Source organism: Macadamia integrifolia, chromosome 5 (genome assembly GCF_013358625.1).
Source record: "Macadamia integrifolia cultivar HAES 741 chromosome 5, SCU_Mint_v3, whole genome shotgun sequence".
Classification (NCBI taxonomy): domain Eukaryota; kingdom Viridiplantae; phylum Streptophyta; class Magnoliopsida; order Proteales; family Proteaceae; genus Macadamia; species Macadamia integrifolia.
Window position 1 is genome coordinate 44,558,737 of NC_056561.1, and position 21,983 is coordinate 44,580,719.

General features: G+C 38.8%; 1 protein-coding gene across 2 annotated transcripts in view; it reads left to right on the top strand.

Annotated features, from left to right (window-relative positions):
* Nucleotides 1–21,983, top strand: part of LOC122079055 (CLK4-associating serine/arginine rich protein-like) — a 38,084-nt gene that overhangs the window by 11,781 nt on the left and 4,320 nt on the right. For both annotated transcript variants that reach the window (XM_042645295.1, XM_042645294.1), the window contains exons 5-11: nucleotides 2,851–3,145; nucleotides 3,236–3,345; nucleotides 3,487–3,534; nucleotides 3,643–3,843; nucleotides 4,137–4,238; nucleotides 4,329–4,462; nucleotides 4,607–4,745. In XM_042645295.1, the coding sequence (XP_042501229.1) occupies nucleotides 2,851–3,145; nucleotides 3,236–3,345; nucleotides 3,487–3,534; nucleotides 3,643–3,843; nucleotides 4,137–4,238; nucleotides 4,329–4,462; nucleotides 4,607–4,745 (1,029 nt within the window). The remainder of the gene's footprint in view (nucleotides 1–2,850; nucleotides 3,146–3,235; nucleotides 3,346–3,486; nucleotides 3,535–3,642; nucleotides 3,844–4,136; nucleotides 4,239–4,328; nucleotides 4,463–4,606; nucleotides 4,746–21,983) is intronic.

The window sequence follows — 21,983 nt, forward strand, 5'->3', positions numbered from 1 at the left end:
GTTGCAAGTGCGGAGTTTTCCACTGGAGTAGAATCATGAGAATTCTCTTGAGATACCCGAAGGACTCGGGAAAAGGTATCTGCAAGAGATGCCACCTTGTCACTTCCAAGAATTTGAGAAAGAACAGTCATATTTTGTTCCAAGACCTCCCAAAAAGCCCATAACTGCAAGTTGCTTCTGTTGGTTTTGCATCTTCTTCACATCACTACTAATAGGGAGTAGAGAATTCAGCTCTTCATATATTCTCTTAAAATCAGCAAAGTACTGAGTTAGCGGCCGACCCTTCCTATCAGTCCGATAAAATTCCTGAGACAGCTCATAGATGCGAGAGAGGTTGTATTGTCCAGAATACAAAACAGTCAAATAGTCCCATAGCTTCTTCACAGTATTGATGTGGGTAACAACATCAACTATGGAGTTATCCATTGAGTTCAATAGCTGTCCCAAAATACGTGCATCAACCGTATCTCATGTAGTGTCATTAGTAGGTTTCTCCTTTGTTAAGTGATCCTGTTGATCTCGACCAGTCAAAACAAGCTGCACAATTTTCTTCCACTATTGAAAATTGACAGCTCCTGCAAGTTTCTTTTCTATAATCTTATATGATGATGAGGATATCACCTCAGTGACCACGTTCTTTCCTTGTCACCCATTACTGCACAACGATGCACAAAACAATAAACCAGAAAATCGATCTAACCTCCTTGTTAGACCACACAATAGATTGATCTTATATATTCAACCAATCAAAATAAGATAGCAAACCAGACCTCTAGCTAGACTTCAATAAAATCAACAATCAAAAAGTTTTGGGACTCTACCCATGGAGGTTGTTAAGTTTTGGGACTCCACCCATGGGGAATTACAACTAAAGATATTTAAGAAACAGACCCAAAAATAACCCCACAGGGATGAAAGCAACCCACAGAGAAATAGTGCCAAAATTGTCAACCTAAAAAATGACTATTAGGGATAAAATAACTCTGCGGCTGGGGTTGGGAGAGAATACCTGCGGTTGGGTGTAAACTGCTCCAATGATGCTGAAATTTGTACTAGATGTTCTTGATATGATGATAAAGAAAACCTTAAAAGGAATTTGCAAACAGAGATTACACATGGAAGATATGGGAAAAATCAATTCTGGCAAGTAGCCAAAACCCTGAAAACACCAATCGATTTCTCCAAGAGTGTATAGTCCAGCCTTCAAACCAGAAAACTCCAACCAGCGATCACTCCTAATAGTAATCTTAGTAGATTCTTCAAATCATATGATTGATTTCAGTCAATCAATCCTCCATACACAAACCAGAAAAATAGGGGATGAAAATCACCCCCTCTAGAAAATCGTGGGTTATTTTAAGAACTTGTAACAACCACTAATGGGAGTCGACTGTTACTGGATTGTAGGCTGTTAAAAAGGGGGTGTCTTAATTATTTAGAGATCAGACCAAGCTCTGATACCATATAAAATAAGAAAAGAGAAAAGAGAGAGAAAACGAGAGAGAGAGAGAGAGACCCAATTGTGTATTGGTCAGCCTTCTTCTCATTATATAGCAATATCTTCTTACAGTTAAACTATGAATAGGACTGGACAGCAGTCCTAGTAGGACTAGAAACATAAAAACATAATATGAAACTAAGGCACCGTTTGACAACGTTTCCGCTGTTTCTGTGTCTAGAAATAGCATAAATGACTTTTCACGTTTCTGAAAACAAAAATGGATTTTTTGGTGTTTGATAAACCTATTTCTCAAAACTTTTTTTGCAAACATAATGCCACTAAAAAACCCAATAGTATGATCGGATGCCCAAAAGGGAGAGAGAGTTTGGTTGCCTCTTTTTAGGTTTAAATAGTTGAGAGATTTATCGTGCACAAAACCCTTTTTTTTTTTTTTCTCTCAAATTCGTTTCTAAAAATTAACTTTTCTAGAATTGTATATAGGCATAAATTTTGATTTATGTTTCTAGAAACGGGTGAAACATAACAACTTTATCAAACGTTTTTTAGGTTGTTTCTCCGTTTCTAGGAACAAGAAAACGCCGAAACGACAGAAACGAAATGTTGTCAAACGGTGCCTAACTAGCTACCAATCCTAGTTGGACTTTGACCCTCCTAGTTTGACTAGGATTACTAACTTCTTGACTAACACCACTAACATCAATCCTAGTTCTACTAGGACTTTCCTAATTGGTTTAGGAAACCAACAAGGGAGGAGTTAGGAGTCTGCGGAACCCGCAGGACTCCTCCTTTCTTCTCACGATAATCTTCTAACAAATAGTAACTTAACTCTCTAAAGCCTGATCCCAAATTACTTGGGGTCATATAAGAGCGTGTGGTTTGAAGGCACACAAAGAGAGAAACTAGCTAAGGCAGAGATATTTAATGAATAATAGATGAACACAAGGTACATGTATACAACAAGGGACCTTCACCTCAAAAAGCGTGTGGTTCTAAGTTTGACTCTACTTACCTTCTTAGTGCTCTACTTTCAGTGAAAGTTGAATGGTTCTCATTCAACCTTGGTATGACTCGGGTGGCCAGGTCCATGCGGTTGTGGGGTCAGTATGGCCCCTATGGGACTAGTCAGGCCAATGGCCTAGATACTTGTCGTTAGCAAAAAAAAGAAAATAAGAAGATATTTGTAGACAATTTTGTTTTCCTTAAATACAAAAGGATATTTATCATGGCTAAATTTAGGAAAATAGTGTTCCCATTTTGTGTAGGAAGATGCGCATCATTTGTTCTCCACGTTGAGTGGGTTGTCAATATCGTGTTTGCTTCAGTAGTATTGCTAATGTGCATCAGTTTGGTGTTTCTTATCATCTGTTTTTGTTATTCATCTGGTATAGATCACATCCTGCACAAATTCCTGCAAGCAAAGGGTCTTATTCACAGGTGGGGTTTTCCTATGATGGGAATGGGAAAGAGGAATCTGGTGTCTTGGAGAGTGATGATGATGAGGAGGAGGAGGATGATGATGATGAGGAGGAGGATATAAACAGTGATGACAGCAATGATGAAGGAATGGATGCGATTGCAAAAGAGTTTGGAGTGAAGAGGTATAGCTGGCTGGTTCACACGGATAAAAGAGCCAAAGCGGAAGAGAAACGACAAAAGGAGGTAGTTCGAGGGGATCCTGCAGTAGTAAGTTTACTGCAAGCACTTCTAAAGTCTACTTTTATTTTGATTTTTGCATGGTTTGTCTGCATGGAAATTCATATCCGTAATCTGCAGAGGAAGCTGAGTCGCAAAGAGAGAAGGAAGGCTTCTCAGATGGAAAGGGTGAGAGAAAGGGAAGCTGCACGTGTAACAGGATCCCGAGCTTTCCATCACGATCCTTATCGGTATTTCCTTTTTCTCTTTGTAGCTTTTTTGTGGTGGTGATGGGGTACATGTACCCCTTTAACTTGTGGATCAAACCTTGTGATGCATGTTAGTGACACCTGCTATTAATGGTTTTGTTGCTATTTTATCCATGATTTCAGGGAACCACGACGGAGCCCCACTTATGAAGCTTATTCCCGTTCTAGAAGGTATTTTTTATTTTATATGTTCTCAAACTGATGTGCTTTGTGTTTTCTACTGATCTAGGTAGTTACTTATTAGATTTTGCTTACCCTGAGAATGCTTGACGTGGACAGAGCAAGATCCAGATCACGGTCACACTCCCCATACTCAAGACGCTATGATCGTGGCATTCATTCTGATAATGGTCATAGAAGCAAATCAAGGACTGCTAAAATAGAATATATTACTGAGTTCGGGGGTTCTCCTAGTGAACCAAAGCGTGAAGGATACTCTCCACCACCGTCACCTCCATTGCAAGTTGATGTGCTGAACCGGTCGGAGCACTCGACCTTTAATTCTTGCAAAGATAGATTGGACAATGTTTTCTCTGCTGCAGCTTATTCTCTCATTCTGGTTACCTGAGGCAGAAATTTCTGGGTTTAGGTTAAATGAAGCCTAGGTTTACAGCATGACTGACCAGAAGGAGTGATTTCCCCACCCCCCCCACCCCAAAAAAAAAAAAAAACCACTCTATTGTGAAATATTTTATAACTGGTCCAAGTTCTGAGCGTCGAGGGATTGAATGATTCTATGGGTGTCTATCTCTAATGCTTCTGATTCTCTGCAGGCCCTCATCTGGTCACATACTTGAGGCACTACATACTGATCCTGCATCTGCTGTATCCCTTGACCAGGAAAAGAGCCCTAAGGTGTTGAAACCATCAATTAGGTATCTATTTTAATATCTGGGCCCTGTTTGAGTCTTTCTTTTTCGATTTTTATGTAGCTTTATAAAATATTATGTTCTTGTTATTGGTAGCACATCATCAGCATTGGCGAAACTAAGCAAATCAACGGTTCCTGGTGGACCCTTAAAAGTGCAACAGGGTGAGAAGAAGGAAACGCCCCAAGAGCGCCTTAAAAGGATTATGAGCAAACAGTTGAACAAACAGAGTATGGTCTTTATCACTTCAATAGTTGATCTCTGCAGTGCAGAGATAGATATAATATTGGATTATCTTACGCTTTTTGTTATGTTTGGGATACATATTTTCTGATCTGTTGCCATGCATGGTTGTGTAATTGATGTTTTTGCAGTTAAGAAAGACACTGCTGTTGAGATGGCTAAGAAACGTGAACAGGAGCGACAAAGGCTGGAGAAACTTGCAGAAACAAGTCGATTAAGTCAACATAGGCGCCGTAGCCATAGTAGAAGCCGCAGTCGTTCTCCACGAAGGTATTTTACTATGGATGAATGATATATTTCTATTTTCTTATTGGTTGTTCATGATATCTACTAGTCTGTTACCTAGCTTGTAACGTTTATGTGCGATCAGGCATGCGAAAGATTTAGTTGTCCTTAAGGCTGTTTCACACAAAAAATTTGGGGATGATTTCTTTTTATGATAGGGTGCATCTGTTTGTAAATGTACCTTGTCTGCCCCTAACATGAAGAATTTTTACTTGGATTGAGGGGCATATAGTGTAATTTAACAGTAACACAGAGACTTCCCCCCCCCCCCCCCCCCGGGGAAAAAAAAAAATCTCTTCCTTCCATTCCATCGCTCATGCAATTTTCTTCGTCCCTCCGCATCTGTCTATCTGCAGATAAAGAGGATGAGGACTCAAATTCCTGATGCAGTGGGGATAGTAACTGATCAGGGGACAGTGGTGGTAGTGCCGTAGTGGTACTCACACAACAGCATTTCTTAACTGTCCAGTAAACACGCACCTCACTTGGAGTAGTTTGGATTTCTTTCCATCTTCTCTTTCTCTATGACTCCTTTTATATCTCTTCGCCAACTTATCAGAAAATCCCACCATGCATTTTCAACTCTTCTTTGTGTGCCAATGTCAACCAGCCTTATTTCTCACAAGACTTCTATATCATCTCTCTTCTTTCCAATATCATGATTGTTCAAACTAAATTAAGCTTACTTTCACATGTAATTCCGGCTATAGAAACATAGAGATTATGAGAAAAAAAAAAACCCACCATTCCTCTTCTTTTTAAGCCAATTGTGAGGGACTCAAGAACTTTCCTGCAATTCCCAACTCTCTCTCAATTACTAAGCATCCTCAGCCATTAACTCCAGTGCCTCTGCTCAAGACTATACTGGCCAATCAGGACATTCAAATACCAAAGTCGTCATCAGGAAGTTTGGGAAGTCCAACCTGAAACCTCAGTTTAAGGAACTCACCACCAATGGGCCATCCATCCATCATTATGGTTAACGAACTGGGCACTCTCACTTCTATACCCAGAAGGCCAATTTGGCTTGCAACTCTCAATTGACGGGCCATGGATATCTGAGCCAAATTATCTTCCCAAGAGCATACTTGATGCAGGAACACTTCCCTGGACCGGACTGAACTTGTTTGAGAGCCCCGACTGAGAACTGGGCCCGAATTGGGGTTTAGGTCTAGTAGGATAATTAGATATTTATTTTATTCTTTAGGAGGATGATATGTGATTTTCTTATTTTGAAAGTTTAGCTACATAGGATGTTTGGTTTCCCAATTTGAGTTGTTCTTAGTCTCCTACTTAAGAGTTTCTAATTTTTAGGAGTCGTTTTTTATATATATGTAATGCGGTGGAGCATAATAAACAGATTTGAAGAATGGAAATCTGAGTTGAGATTGTTTCATGGTTGTGAGTGTGCTCGGAGTGGCCTTTTTCTTCCGATCTTTTCTTCCTGCGATATGGTTCCTCTGTTCTATTTTATTCTTCCATTATTGTCCTTTCTCCTCTTGTTCCTGGCCTCTTCCTTCCTATACTTTTGATTTCTGCTACTGTTCTTTTCCCTGCGATTGGTGGCACCCCTGGACTGGGAAGAAATCGTTAGAACTCCCTGGTTTACAAGCCCGATCAACCTGAGATTTGGGGCAGTTTGATGCAGTTGCACGATGGAATTAGTTGCTATCTTTAGATTTGATTTTTATTTACTTCCTTTATTGGTTAGAGATTAGATTAACAGTCTTTTATTTATATTTGATTTTTATTTAGTTGCTATCTAGGTTTAGTTTCCATTTTTAATTAGCTTCCAAAATTATGTCATTATTTTTCTTTAAATAGCCCTGTAATGGAGAACTCAGTTTAGAGATTTTGAAATTTTGATTTGAAATTGGATGTTTACTTGGCTGAAGCTTTGGCTGCCGTGACTCTCTCATGTTTACTTTTTCTTTTTTCCCTCCTCCCCTGTTCTGGCGAAGGAATAGACCCTCACAACTGAGGATTGCTCTCTTTCCTCTCCTCTTCTTTTCCCTCCAAATTCTGGGCGCTTGATCTTCACTCTGAGGTGGTTTAAACCTTAGAAATTCATACCTGAATGTGACCTCTGCTGTGAGTTACAAGACAGATTTCAGGTCTGATCTCTAATCTACCGCCAGGCTCTAATTCAGGTTCTTCCTGTGTCCTTCCAGCCTGCAGTTCCAAGCATCTATTTTATGGGTTTGATAGAGCCTCTTCTTGAGGATATTCACCAGAAATTCCAGGCCAAACAAAGGCCGATTGAAGGAGTACTCTTGATCCAAAGCCTCCCTGGTTTTCCACCTCTTACGTTGGCTGAAGGTAGAAGAAGAAAGACTCGTGAGTGGTTTAAAACCCTTTAATTTTGTTTTTCCCATTATACCCCTCAAACCCCTTGATTGGTGTCCTTTAGTATTTGTTCTTTTATGTAAAAGTCCCTCTTTTGTTTTACTTCCATATTAATACCCCTTCCATTCCACCTTTATTTACTACTTACCCATGCCCAATAATTGCTTCCAAAACTACCCCTGGCCTAGAATTCTAATCCCCTTCATATCTTATCAGTTACTTTAACCTCCTTTCCTCCTTTTGAAATTCCTTTTATTTACAAGTCTGCCACTCTTTTCTAAGTTTCTGGTAATTACTTAATTGCCATTCCCTTAAACTTCAGTTTATTTACAGAACTGTCATTATTCTTTAAATTTTGAATTTACTACTTTATTGTGGGCCCTAAGCGATCCGATTCCTATTCTTGGAACCCGGATCCGCATCAAGTGGTATCAGAGCAAAATTTTCCTGTAATTTTCTAACCATGGCGAGTCACATCACCAATGTTGAGTTGCACAAATTGTATCGTGAGTTAGCCGAGAACCAACAGAATACTGATGCTAGGCTTGAGAGGACTGAAGCCAAGTTTGATAAATTTATGGAAGAGATGATTGCCTTTATGAGGAGGTCCGACAAGCGAGCTGAAGAAGGATCCTCTACATTACCCCCTCAGCTCAACACTTTACGGATCGAAGACACACCTCAGAGGCAGCAATCTAATCCAGTTGTTCCCCAGGATGTTACCCGGCAATTTTCTGACAGAGATTATGGCATCAAAGTTGAGATTCCCGAGTTCAGTGGTGAAAAGGGACCTGAGGAATTTCTTGACTGGCTTACCAAAGTTGAGAGAATTTTTGCGTATAAGTCTCTTCCAGACGTGAAGAAGTGTGAACTCATCATCACCAAGTTTATTGGATATGCCTGTTCATGGTGGGATGATGTACTACATGCAAGGTTTGTCAGAAGACTTGGACCCGTTATCAATTGGGAGGTCATGAAGCAGATCCTGACTGAAAAATTTGTTCCCCTTAATTATGAAAAGGTAATGTTTCATAAATTACTTAACTTGCAACAAGGGAACAAAGATGTGGATTCTTACACCCTCGAATTCCACAAACTGTCTTCAAGGTGTCGGCTTCAGGAAACAGACCAGCAACGGGTGATGCGATATATCAGTGGGTTAAGTACTGAGATTCGACTTGAGTTGGCTAACACTGATTTCAGGTCTGTTGATGTGGCAGCGGCTCATGCCAAGACAGCTGAAGAGAAGTCCATTTATTGGAAGGGTATGCTCAAGACTTCTTCAGTTTATAGACCTCCACCGCGTATGGAGGAAAAGAAGCCTGAAGCTCGCAGAGTTGAAGAGAAAAGGTCAGAGTTCAACAAGGATAGTGTTGGGGTGAAGAATATCATATGCCATAGTTGTGGCGAGAAGGGTCACTATTCCAACAAGTGTCCCAACAGGACTCGTTCTGTGAACGTTGCAGAGAAGCAGCCGACAGAGAAGAATGAAGATGAATCTCATTTATATCCTTATCCGCTCGAAGACGAAGATATTGTCGATGATGAAGATGAGGATGTAGAAGCTCATTCAGCTAGCCTTTCATCCTTTTCGAATAGACTAGTTGATAAAGCTCCTCTCTTCAGACAGAAGGGGACTCTCCTGCACGGCTCCGACCCTATTGATGTTCATGCAGTTGTTGATACTGGGGCAGAAGCAAACTTCATATCTGCTGAATTTGTTCGAGCACACAACCTTCCACAAAAGCAGCTTTTCAAGAAGATTCATGTGCGAGGTTTTGGACCCACAGCTCGAGAAGAGGCCACTGCAGTTGTTCGAGTACACCTACAGTTTGGGCCGTTACAGTACCATGTCACCTGTTTGGTCACCCCATTGGCACATTGTGACATTCTTCTAGGGCGACCTTGGCAGCGACATGCAGGCATTCTCTATGATGGTGCACGGAACACCATCAAGGTGAAGCAAGGAGGTCGTATGTACTTAATGAGGTCACACGCATTATCAGACATGCCACGTCGTCGACTGACTCCTGCTCTAGTGGCACGTCAACCTACCCTCCCTCCTCTTGGTGTTATGTTCCCATCTTCTGCTTCGAGATACGTGCCACCTCATCAACGAGCAACTTACAAGGGTATCTTGGGAGCACGACCTAACTCAACGGAGTCGAGTTCTTTTAAGACCGGGAGAGCTGATGCAGTTGCACGATGGAATTAGTTGCTATCTTTAGATTTGATTTTTATTTACTTCCTTTATTAGTTAGAGATTAGATTAACAGTCTTTTATTTATATTTGATTTTTATTTAGTTGCTATCTAGGTTTAGTTTCCATTTTTAATTAGCTTCCAAAATTATGTCATTATTTTTCTTTAAATAGCCCTGTAATGGAGAACTCAGTTTAGAGTTTTGAAAATTTGATTTGAAATTGGATGTTTACTTGGCTGAAGCTTTGGCTGCCGTGACTCTCTCATGTTTACTTTTTTCTTTTTTCCCTCCTCCCCTGTTCTGGCGAAGGAATAGACCCTCACAACTGAGGATTGCTCTCTTTCCTCTCCTCTTCTTTTCCCTCCAAATTCTGGGCGTTTGATCTTCACTCTGAGGTGGTTTAAACCTTAGAAATTCATACCTGAATGTGACCTCTGCTGTGAGTTACAAGACAGATTTCAGGTCTGATCTCTAATCTACCGCCAGGCTCTAATTCAGGTTCTTCCTGTGTCCTTCCAGCCTGCAGTTCCAAGCATCTATTTTATGGGTTTGATAGAGCCTCTTCTTGAGGATATTCACCAGAAATTCTAGGCCAAACAAAGGCCGATTGAAGGAGTACTCTTGATCCAAAGCCTCCCTGGTTTTCCACCTCTTACGTTGGCTGAAGGTAGAAGAAGAAAGACTCGTGAGTGGTTTAAAACCCTTTAATTTTGTTTTTCCCATTATACCCCTCAAACCCCTTGATTTGTGTCCTTTAGTATTTGTTCTTTTATGTAAAAGTCCCTCTTTTGTTTTACCTCCATATTAATACCCCTTCCATTCCACCTTTATTTACTACTTACCCATGCCCAATAATTGCTTCCAAAACTACCCCTGGCCTATAATTCTAATCCCCTTCATATCCTATCAGTTACTTTAACCTCCTTTCCTCCTTTTGAAATTCCTTTTATTTACAAGTCTGCCACTCTTTTCTAAGTTTCTGGTAATTACTTAATTGCCATTCCCTTAAACTTCAGTTTATTTACAGAACTGCCATTATTCTTTAAATTTTGAATTTACTACTTTATTGTGGGCCCTAAGCGATCCGATTCCTGTTCTTGGAACCCGGATCCGCATCACTCTCTGTTCCCACCACTTGCCACCGTTTCTTTCGAGATAGAATTTAGTTTAGTCTTTTACTATATAAAACCAGTTATTGGTAGGGGCTGGCTCGCAAAATAAAGTTTTCTCTGTCTGGTACCATACTGTAAGCAGAACTGGAATTAACAATTCCTCATTGTTTCTCTTTCATGACTAGATGTGCGACTGATACAGTAACGCTGCCATTGTTGTCGTTGTGCAACTAAAAACAATATATAAATGGAATAGAACATGGTGAAACCCCAACACACCAGGAATTTTTTATAGAGGAATATAGGAAAAGAAAATCAGAGAAGAAACAATCTATAAATGAATTGATGGTTGAACCGTAAAACAGAGGGAAAATAGAAGAAATACCAGTTGCTTTCTCCTGAGCAACTGGTTCGATGTGGAATCGACGACATAGAACAAAAAAATGGATCTATCTGTTTAAATCTAATCAAATGGGACAATTATAGCAGAGCGACCAACCACAAACTAATGCCAAATACAATAAAACAAGATTTGGAAGCGGTCACCACACAGGACAAGGAAAAATAATGACTAAGGGAGTTACTTGCACCAGCACCAAGCAAAAAGATGTAGCCATGGTTTTAAGTATCTCCGATACCGATACGATACCTTTCGATACGTATCTTAAATTTAGTCGGCTGATACGATACACACCGATATGATACATTGAATTTTTTAAATCATTTCGTATCGATATATATCCTACAATACATACCGATATGCATCAATACACCACTAATACACGTCGATACGATACGACATGCCTCGATACGACTCTATGAAAAATATAAAATTGAGGTAAAATGTACGTTTCGGTATGTATTGGTACGTATCGGTGAGTATCGGTATGTATCGATCGGTACGTATCGGTATATATCAGCACGTATCGGTGAGTATCGATATATATCGGTACGTATCGGTGAGTATCGATACGTATCGGCGCTACGATCATATAATGGCCAATATGGGTAATTTTTTAGAAAAAATGATTTTTTGAAGGGTTTTTGTTCCAAAGTTGCTGTCAGCCATATTTCTCTCTAACTAAAGTGGAAATCAAGGTTGGGAACAAGAATTTTACATTTATGGGACAACTACAGACCTTGAATTCTTAGTACGATACCCTCAATTTAGTGTTTATGCATAATACATATTATCAATAGCTTTTTTTAACAAATTCTTTATGCAAAAGTGTTTAAAAAAATGTTTCCTATCCATTTATGTGTGTATCTTTAGCGTATCTTAGTGTATCTCCGATACGATACGATACCCTCCGATACGTATCTTAATTTTGGCCGACCGATACGACGACCGATACCGATACTTTAATCCTTGATTGGATCCAATAGGAAAACCTCCAAAAGTCCAAGAGGGAGAGAGAAAGTTACAAAAACTAACTTGCCGATCACCTTTGATCGTTTGGCACTGTATCGATAAATATTGAGCAACCACCTATTGATGGATCCTTATTCTTTGCTTGTGTAATGGTGGGCGGCAAAGACGATCTGCAGGGGATGGTGAGGCGAGAGGATTAGGATGGACATGCTGATCGGATGAGGGATGGAGGGTAAAAAGGTCAAAAAGCATAGGAGGAACACTATTTTGGTTAGTTTTGTAAAATCAAACCTAATATTATGTATTTTTGTTAACTCAAACATAGAAAGGATAATTTTGTAAAATGAAACGCAAAAAAGGGTAATCTAGTAATTTTCCCAAAATTCTACTACTATATATACCTTCTGACCCTTTACGCTGTTACTAGTGTGGTTCAAAGCAGAGGAAACCTTAACTGGTGGAGGTTATGGTGACTTTTGTTTCCTGAGTTGATATTGATTCTTGTCTCCATCTGGTTTTCACATAAGCTTATGCTACCACACAATTGATGGAGGTTTCAAGTGTTTTTTTTTTTATGGAGGTTCTAGATGACATAAAATTCAAGGGAAAAGTTTCTCTGAGCTAACAGGGTAGAATGGAATCTCTTGCACATCTCCCATATCAGCACCTTATTGACCGTTGAACGAAAGAAAAAGGATCCTAGCCGTTCAATCTATCCACCGCAGCATCTTTCTCTCAAGTGCCTGTTGCACCCTGTCTCTTCACTGCTCACCACTGCAGCACCCATGGCCCCTGCATCTACCTTCTCCCTTGATCTTTCAGACTTTTTCCCTTTCTGCAAGTTTGCTACAAGCTCAAATTAAAAGCTTTTCCTGTCTCCAGACTCTCCACTCCATCGGCTTCATGCCTCTTGCTTCAGGAAATTCAAGGTTTTCTCTATTGTACAGCTTTTTGTTGATCCAACTTGGAGTTTTCTGATATTTACTTTCTTCTCTGAACTTGGTTTGTAGACGATGGTAGTGTGGCTTAGCTTAAAAGTCGTTTTCATTAACTGAGAGATTTTAAGGTTTTTCCATTGTTTTTAGGCGGTGAAAGTAGATATTTTTTTCCCCAAAATTTCAGCCTATATATTTAAAGGGACAAAGTTTTTTGTTCAAGAGTGACCATTATGCTATAGACACAAAGGGTGCAAAATAACTACTGTGCTCTTTTGGGTGCGCATCCCTGTGTTTGGGTACAGGACTACTCTGGAACAGAACTCACTTGCCAATATTTCAATTATGAGAAAAAAGAAAGTCACCTGCTTATGTGTATCTACATCCAGACACACATGGATGCGGTTATGTTGCCCCCTGCCCCATGTTTTGAAGATGCATTTAAGCAACCTCCCATTGGTTTTTGCGCTGATGCAGTTCTGCGCAAGTGGATAATATTCTCTTGTACTTAAAATTATTTTAGAATTGAGTTTCCTTTCATTTATAATGAATGAGAATTTTTGACTCTTAAGCCACCACATCTGACCCTTCAATTGGATTGAAAATGATATTTTGACTTGGTGTAATACTCGGCTAAGAGTTTAATGATGAAATTCATTCTCTTCACCCACGGTGGCTAAAATTTTTCTCTTCACTCAGACAACTTTCTAGATGGTTTAAATATCAATAATTACTAAATTGTCCTTTTACTTTCTACATAATTGGCAACAACAATTGGGGGTGCGGCTTTGGCGGGGCTGGTGCCCCTGGCAATTGATGAGTTTTCAGTAGGCCAGTGCTGGAAGCTGGCCTGGCCCAATAAAATTAAGCTTCAGGTCCCAAACATCTCATGAGGCCGGCCCAAATGCCTACTGATAAAAGGCAAACGACATGTTGTAAAACTATAAATTTCAAAGGATAAGAGTACAAGAGCGTTGTTTGGGATATTTTTTGGAGGTTCACAAATCCCATAAGATCAGAGGCAGTGAACCTACAAAATACATTTCACTTCCATGGAAAATATTTGTATTTCTCTTGCAGCCGAATGAATGTTTTCCTTTTTACGTTTTCTAGGACCCACATGAAGGGGGTAGTTAGCCTTAGCCACCACATGTAGGCCAGAAACAGAGAAGAACCTCTAAAGGTCAAAAGGTGTGCCTCACTATTCCAGCTATGAGGTATAAAATGAAACAAGACAAAATCAAAAGAAGAAGCCAAATGAAGAATATCATTCACAACCTTGTGTTATAGCTAGAAGTGCTCACCTCTGATAGCATGCCACGTAGACTCAGTGGAACGAAGCGAGATCAAGGCCAATAGGCCTTGATTCGAGGCAGATCAATTGGTTTGGGTGTGGCCGAGCTACATTCTCGATCGGTGCCCGATATCTAGGTCGGATATAGCACGACTGACCTATATTCACGGTTGGACTAGTTATCGAGCAACTAGTTTGCGCCTGCGTATGAGGGGTGGCACGTGTGAGCGGCCAAGTCATATCCGAACTACAACTGGGGGTCCAGCTAGGACAATATTTGAGCTACGTTTGAGCGGTCTGACTACAACCACACCCATAAGCTTGACACTAACCTACTATCAAGTGCCAACAGAGGTAGGTCGACAATCGAGCTACCGAATCAAGGTCGCTCAACACTTGATGTTTATGGGGTCTCTCGACAGAACACACTTTCTAATAAGAAGTCACATTCCTAGTATGATACTGACCTCCTGGCAAGGATTTGATTTGTCCTAACCAGGAAATGGTACTCATAAGGACTCCAGGTCCTCCCTAGAAGGAAGGAGATCTCTCGGTGCATGTGGGATACGAGGAGCTCCCATTGGGATGTCTTCTAGATTCATTATTCTAATATATATAACTCTTGCCATGATCAGACTCCTACTAGGACTAAGAGACATACCAAAATGTGACTCTCTATTGCCGCCATTCCTCGACAATAAATACACAGGTAAGTCCCCCTTCTAAGGATCAACACTTTTTCATTCTTACTGGAATTACTATTTGCAGAGAGATTTAACTTAGGCATTGAAAAGTCCCACGCCTGATCAACCCGATACTCAATCTTTTGTATTTGTTCCTTTGTGCATGATACGAGAGTAGCCTAGGAAGATTCCTTGGCGCAACACCTTATTTCTTAAGTGCCATGTTTGTTTGGCAAGAAATAAATAGATATTTTTTTTCTCACAAAATTTTCAAAATTGTAAGATTTTACAGTAAATTCCTTTCTATTTATTTCTGGCCCATTAAAAAGAACAGCTTGAGAGGAAAAGATTAATATATGGCTTCATTGTTTCAGACAAAGAAGTTTTGAAGGGCTATCTAATGAAGTTGATCCTCTCACTCATGTGTCAAGTTTCTTGGATCATCAAGTCTTATAAATCACTTCCCAAGTGGTCCAAGTTAGAGTGTATTTAGTAATTTAATGTCAAACCATCTATCAAATTTTCTCTCCATAGTAATTTGATTTGACCGAGTGAAAATTTAACAAGAAATTTTAGAAAACAATTAGAACGATTCCAACAAATGGAATCCAAGTTGTTAGAACACACATAGACATTGATGCTTTTAGATTATAGTTCAACAATTGACAACTAAGAAACCCAACTGTATTAGCTAGGACAACCTAGCTAGAAGATCTCTAAAGCTGCTCTAATGGCAGATAGTTTGGGAAAAAAATATTTGAATAGGTTGACATCCTACCTGGGTTGATTAAGACACTACAGCTGTATAACGTGCAATTTAGATTTGTTGAGAAATTTCCAAGCAGTAATGGGCAAAAAGTCTTGAGTGTTTCTTTTCGAGTTTGACTGATATGTTATCCCAACTGCTCGAATTCCTTGCTTATCAAAACATTAGGAGCGAGTTTTCTTGAGGCCATGGTGAATGGGCATTAGTGCCCCGTGGTTCATCAGAAGCGTACAATGGGAGGTGATTGGGGGGAGATAAGAGAGTCACATCCTCACTGTGTTTTCCTTCACCGCTCATCCTCATTGTGTTTCCTTGACCGAACAGTGAAGGAAAACTTTATCAAACATTATATGGTGTCTAGTAGCGCTTAGATTTGGATCTATTCCATATAAGTGTTTACATCCCTGGTATTGAGATTTAAACCAACCACCACCACCAACAACCCACACCTCTCCCACACCTCCCACCACCAAAAAAAAAAAAGAATAGATCATTTTAAATAATTTGGAGAGGGATTTTGCACTTTTAACACAATAATCTAAATTATATTTTTCACGAAAAATATTTAAACCCGGAATTCGTTTGGTCTGGGAGTGAGACACTAAGGAATTCAAACTTGTATTTGTTTTTCTTTTCATTTGGATATTCATGGATGCTCTTTTCTTTTAGTTAATCAATTATTAGCTTACCTTTAGGCTTTAGTTATCCCCCTCAAAAATAATAATAATAATAATAATAATAATAATAATAACAGGAGAGAGAGAGAGAGAGAGAGAGTAGAAGGAATTGGGTAGGTGTGAGGGACTAAGATACTAGAACATATGTTTATATTGCATTAATCATTTGGTTTTAGCTATTTTGTCTTAAGAAGATGGTTGAAAGTATGGGGGAAGAGAAATAATAAAGATGGAAATCAGAAAAGGATTTTTCACCATAATGAAAAAAAAAAAATGAATAAAATGAAAATAAAGTTTTGGAAAGTGATATGCATTATATATTTTAATTTCTAAATTCATCTTTAACTTACTTTTGTCAAACATCTATTTCTTTTATAAATTCTTAAATGGTGCCAACTTGCTGTTACATATTTCACAAGTGAATGGAGATATTATTAATAGTGCATGTATCATGATGCACATACTATCTCAACTGAAATATTACATATAAAAAAAATGTAATAATGGAAATATAAAGACACATAAATAGATAAATTGTCAATTTCATATAAATAACTTTTGAGTAAATAATGAGAAAAATAGTCTATTCATAAGGTTATTAATTACCATATATTTATTATTGGGGGAGTCTAAATTTGTGCTATCACTTAATTATGAGATTATTAAGCTTCTGCAAGGAAAAAAAGAAAAAAGAATTTTTCTAAGGATATGTATTATATGTATTTTTATAGAGTTAACATTTTTTGTTTAATTACTAATGTGGATGTGGTCATTCCAAGCATTGGAAGATATGGAACCTGGAGGTAGTCATATGTCAAATTTAGCATCCCAACTCAATTGTATCTCAATTTTTTTTTTTTTTTTTTGGGTGGGGAGGGGTGGGGCTCCACATCCTCTGCAGCCACTGCACCGATGCAGTGAGTATTTAGTAACTAAGAGTCCTTTGGGGTGTGTGCTCGGATGTTCCCAGCCATTGGATACTCACTACACCGTTGCAACGGCTGCAAATGATTGGACTCGAGGGGGATGGGGGTAAAAATTAAAACTTAGGTTAATATCAATAAAAATATTAATACTAATCAACCACAACAACAAAAAACAATAAACTCGGCTCAATTTGATGGGATTGACTATATAGATCTATACAAAACACAATAGAAATAAAAGGAAAAGTGGGGACAACCAGAGAATAGGGGAGGAGAAGGCAAAAGATACCAATACTAACCCCATATGATAAATTCCCATCCACATACATAAGTTCTCAAAGTAACCGTCATGGATTACTAGTACGCCATTTTTTTTGTTTTTTTAATTAGGATGCAATTTTTTAATAATTGATTTAATCTAGAAGATAACTAATTGTTTTATTAAAATATAATACAAAAGCTTCAAAAATTGCATCTCAATCCATAATATAACTTCTGATTATTGATTATTAAAGATGCCAATCCCATCATGTGATTGAATTCTTTCTTACAAGAAACTATGCCTAAATTTGTATAATTATAGAATAAGACAAGCAACAAAAAAATATAAAATTAAATTTATGAATAATTGTTTGTCTTTATCTTCTTATTGAAACCAACTATGCTCTGTTGATGATAGTATAACTTGAACCTACCGTAGCTGTGTGTGTGTGTGTGTGTGAGAGAGAGAGAGAGAGAGAAATTAATGTAAAAAACACTCCACTGCTACTCGTAATGGTAATAAAATCACCATTTCTAGGGGTATCAATTCCAGGCTTGCATCAACAGATCCGATCAAATGCGATTGGGAAAACACAAAACCAGTTCAGATTATTTTTTAAACATATCGGGCTCAAGCTTGGATCATAATTTGTCGTCCCTAGTGCGGAAGCCTTGCCCGATGGTCATTCGACTGAGACCAACCGATTAAGCGTCTTAACATGTTTAAAGCCTGTTTTATTGCACTTGACATGTTTAAAACCCGTTAAGAGATAAATGGTTCCATAGCCCATTTAGTCAGATTATTGATATCTTAATTAAAGCTTGAAAACCGATTAACAGTTTTATAAAAGTGTTCATGCCTGCCATTTGCAGCCCCAACTACTTATACTGGTAATTTGGACTGAACCTGAGCAGTTGACACCCTTAACAATCGCTACAATTTTGGTGTGAATGGAAAGTGCATGGTGGAGACGTCAAAGGGGGAGACTCTTTTCCCTTGTGCTCACCCTTTTCGACAACTCTTATGCCATCGATGGCACCGCCACCACCACTACTCCCCTCTCCCTGGGATTTGACACTATGTTTGAAGATAAAGCGATAAGCAAGATCATGAAGAGGATACACAAGCCGAGCAACAATGGGGGAAAATGATCGATCAATAGGCCATCTGGGAGAATCAGCCGATTCTGAACGACTCCACTTGATTTGAATCGAAATTGGATTGAAATCAACATCAGTACCGATTCAAGATTCTTTAAAGTTTTTTCTTTAGCCAAAACTAAAACTTTCAAAAAATTATACAAAAAAAAAGTAAATAAATAAAAGAAGAATACTAAAATAAAAAAATAGAAGAAGAGAGCAAAGGCGAATTAAAAATTGATGACCCTTTGGGTGGCTCAATTGGCAAGGATCAACACTTCACAATTAAGGGAATTCATTTGCCTCTCTCATACCCTGCACTAACGAGAACCTCGTGCATTAGGTTGCTCTTTTTATTAATTCATTTCCCCTCAGATTTACCTATAAAAAAAATGATAAACCAAACAAATTATCCAAATTGAACCGAATCACATTGGTTTTCTCGGGTCAAGAGAAGCATGGTGGGTCTATTGGGTGATCAGTTACCACTTACCACTGCAAGCAATCAAGGGCCAAGGGCTCAAACCCTAACAAACCCTCCTATCTGAGTGAATGTTCTGTAGCTCAATTTCAAGAAGAGTCATTGCATTTTTTCAAATTTACCCGACAATATCGAACCGGGCGTAACCGTCACCCGGGAACTTCGCCCGAATCACCCAATTAGCCGGCGGCCAGATTCAGTATTGATAAAAAGGTAGTAAAACCAGATGGACTCTTTGTACTGTTGGCCGCTGACCTTCATTTCCACCTTTCACCCAACAAAAAACCATGGCTACATCCGTCATCCACCACTGCCATAGAGAGAGAAACACTAGAGAGAGAAAGAGAGAGAGATGAACCCCAGAGACCAAGAACACTTGTTTATTTTTTAATTAATTTATTTGATCACTTTTTTTCTTTTAATTCTTCTAAATTTCTGCTCCATGGTTCAGCTAATAACTCGTCGAGGTGTTCGTTGAGGTTTAGTTGTTTTGGTTCAATCGTTCGTTGAGCTCTCCCTGTCCGTACCTCTTGGGTCTGTTGGTTGATACTTCCTATGGTTGACTCCACTTGAAGCAACCGCTTTCTTCTTCAATTCCTCTCTCTTTCATGGGTTTCATTGGGTTCTCTTTGATTTTTCATGGAGATCAACTAATTAAGCGTATATGTTTGGCGGAAATATGGGTTTGAATTTCTTCTTCTTCTTGGAAGGTGGTTCTGATATGATCAGGAGAGGAAATTCAGATTATATGCAGCTCAAGAGAGAGAGAAGGGTTTCTTTGTACGATGCCTTATTGGGGCTCTGGGTTGCTTTCGCTTTGTTTATGCCGGTCAATGCGCTGAGACCTCTTAGAGAGAAGTCCCATTCCTGGGGTGATGAGGTTGGCTCCTCAGTCTTATCCTTCTCTTTGCTTAATTTGGGAATGTTTTGTTTCTTGTGCATACTTTTTCTTTCAATTCAGAAATGAAGATGCCTGCTTCATACGTATTGGAATTCCAATTCTGGAAATCCACTAAGATAAATGTCATTTTGTATTCTTGAATTCTGAAAGTGTTATCTTGGTGTATTGGGTATGTAAGGTGTTGGTCCTTAGCAATGATGTTATCTTTTCCCCCTAATGTGGACCTAGAGTCTTGTTACAGTGAGACTACCATGATTGGTTAAAAAAAAAGAAGCTATACTTATTGTATAAGATATGGAGCAATTTGTTTTACATTTGTTTGTTTCTCTTATGAGGAAGTAAGTGGATGATAGTTGTTTGCTTTGATTAGTCATAGAGAGTTATCTGGTTTACTGGTCCATTGGAAAGTTTAGGATGAGAACGGTGGAGGACACATAATCTAGGAGGAAAGAGAGATTTTAAAGGAAGCTGTGAAATAAATGGTAGATAATTTCATGAATTTTGTCTTGTAAGTGTTAAGATTGTGATGTTAGCTATTATTGGGGAGTGGGTCTATAAGTGGAAAGTTACACATCAGTAGTATTTTACCCTTCTGAAATCTGTCTTACAAAGTTAAACAGTATAATGTACTGGCCTGGTGCCAAAGGTTTTACTGACTAATGATCTTCATTACATTTTGTGGTATTGGAGCTGAAACTTATAATATATAAGACTATAAGAGACAATGAACCAATAGCATGTGTTGTCTGAAAGGGATTTCTTTCACCTACAGAAAGTTTAGCATTAGGCTTGTTCTGAATATTAAAAGGATTTGCATCTTGTAGCTATTTTTGACAGATTAGCTTAGATTGCAGACACCTAAAGGAGTCTAAAGGCATTTACAGACAGGTGAAAGTATTGAAACAGAATATGATGTTTCAGTCTGTCTCTGAACTTGTCATTGACTGTCAACATGGTTTACACAGTCACCTCCAGCTACAGTTTAATTTTTTTTTTCTTGTTCTGGAATTGATCCCGGTGGGATTTTAAGGCCTTAACTTCTGTGTTCAGGACAAGTGGGATGAGATTCTTTTCAATGGGGACGATTTATAAACCTGCGGCTCTTTTTTTCCATCTCTTATAAAATAGTATCTCATCAAAAGAAGAAAGAACTTTCGAGTATACAAGTAGTTCAGGAACAGAAGAATAGATTTGAGAATGTCTAGTCTCCACTTTCCTGTACCTTTGGCCCTTCAATTATATACTAAAAGAAAATCCGTTTCTGAACTTCAAAAAGGAAAAAATGGTAGAGACATTCCTTCATCTTGATGATTTCCTTGTTAAGCCTATTTGGTTGATTTTTTGTTGTTCTGAATAGCTTTCTCTATTTTATCTGAAGGGAATAGTTTTTCCACCTTATTTAATGAATTTATCTTATCCAAGGGTGGGTTTTCTGCATTAATAGGTGTATCTTCCATGCGTTCTTTAATGAACTTACCCTATTAAAAGGGGGTGGATAGTATGAGTAATTAAATTGGCAATTCTTCTTTTGAAAACATGCCACAGTAGTGGCAGATTACTGAGCTTCTCTCTCAGATCGGGGCTGAAGACCCTGAAGTCCTGGACCATCTCTGATGTTTTCAGATCCCATACCACAAATCAGGACCTTCTGATCTTTGACCAAACAAGGTGTTCCTGAACAAAGGATTCTTTTGGTTCATGCAATGTGAAATGCATGCACTTTAATCAGACCTCTCACTACATGGTAGCTCATTCTTCTGGCTTTGTAGTGTCATGGTTTGGCAGCTAATCCTTACTCTCTATATTTTTTGTACTTATCACAGTGTTGTGGGTTACTGGGACTTTTGTTTTCATGGGCTACAGGCCCTGCCCTTTTTATCATGCTCTGTCCAGGTTTGGATTGTACAAATTATCGCAAGTAGGAGCTGTATGGAAATGATCATATTTACTTTTGTTTCTAAAGCAAAAACAAAAAGACTTCTTTATGCTATGAACTCTATTTATCTTTTCCCTGGGGTGATATAGAGGGTGTGGTGATGGAGGGCAGGTGCCTGAAAGGATTTATTGACCAGCTCCATGATCTTTCCTAGCCCCTGTGTGGAATGCAAAATGGCTTAGAGGATGTAA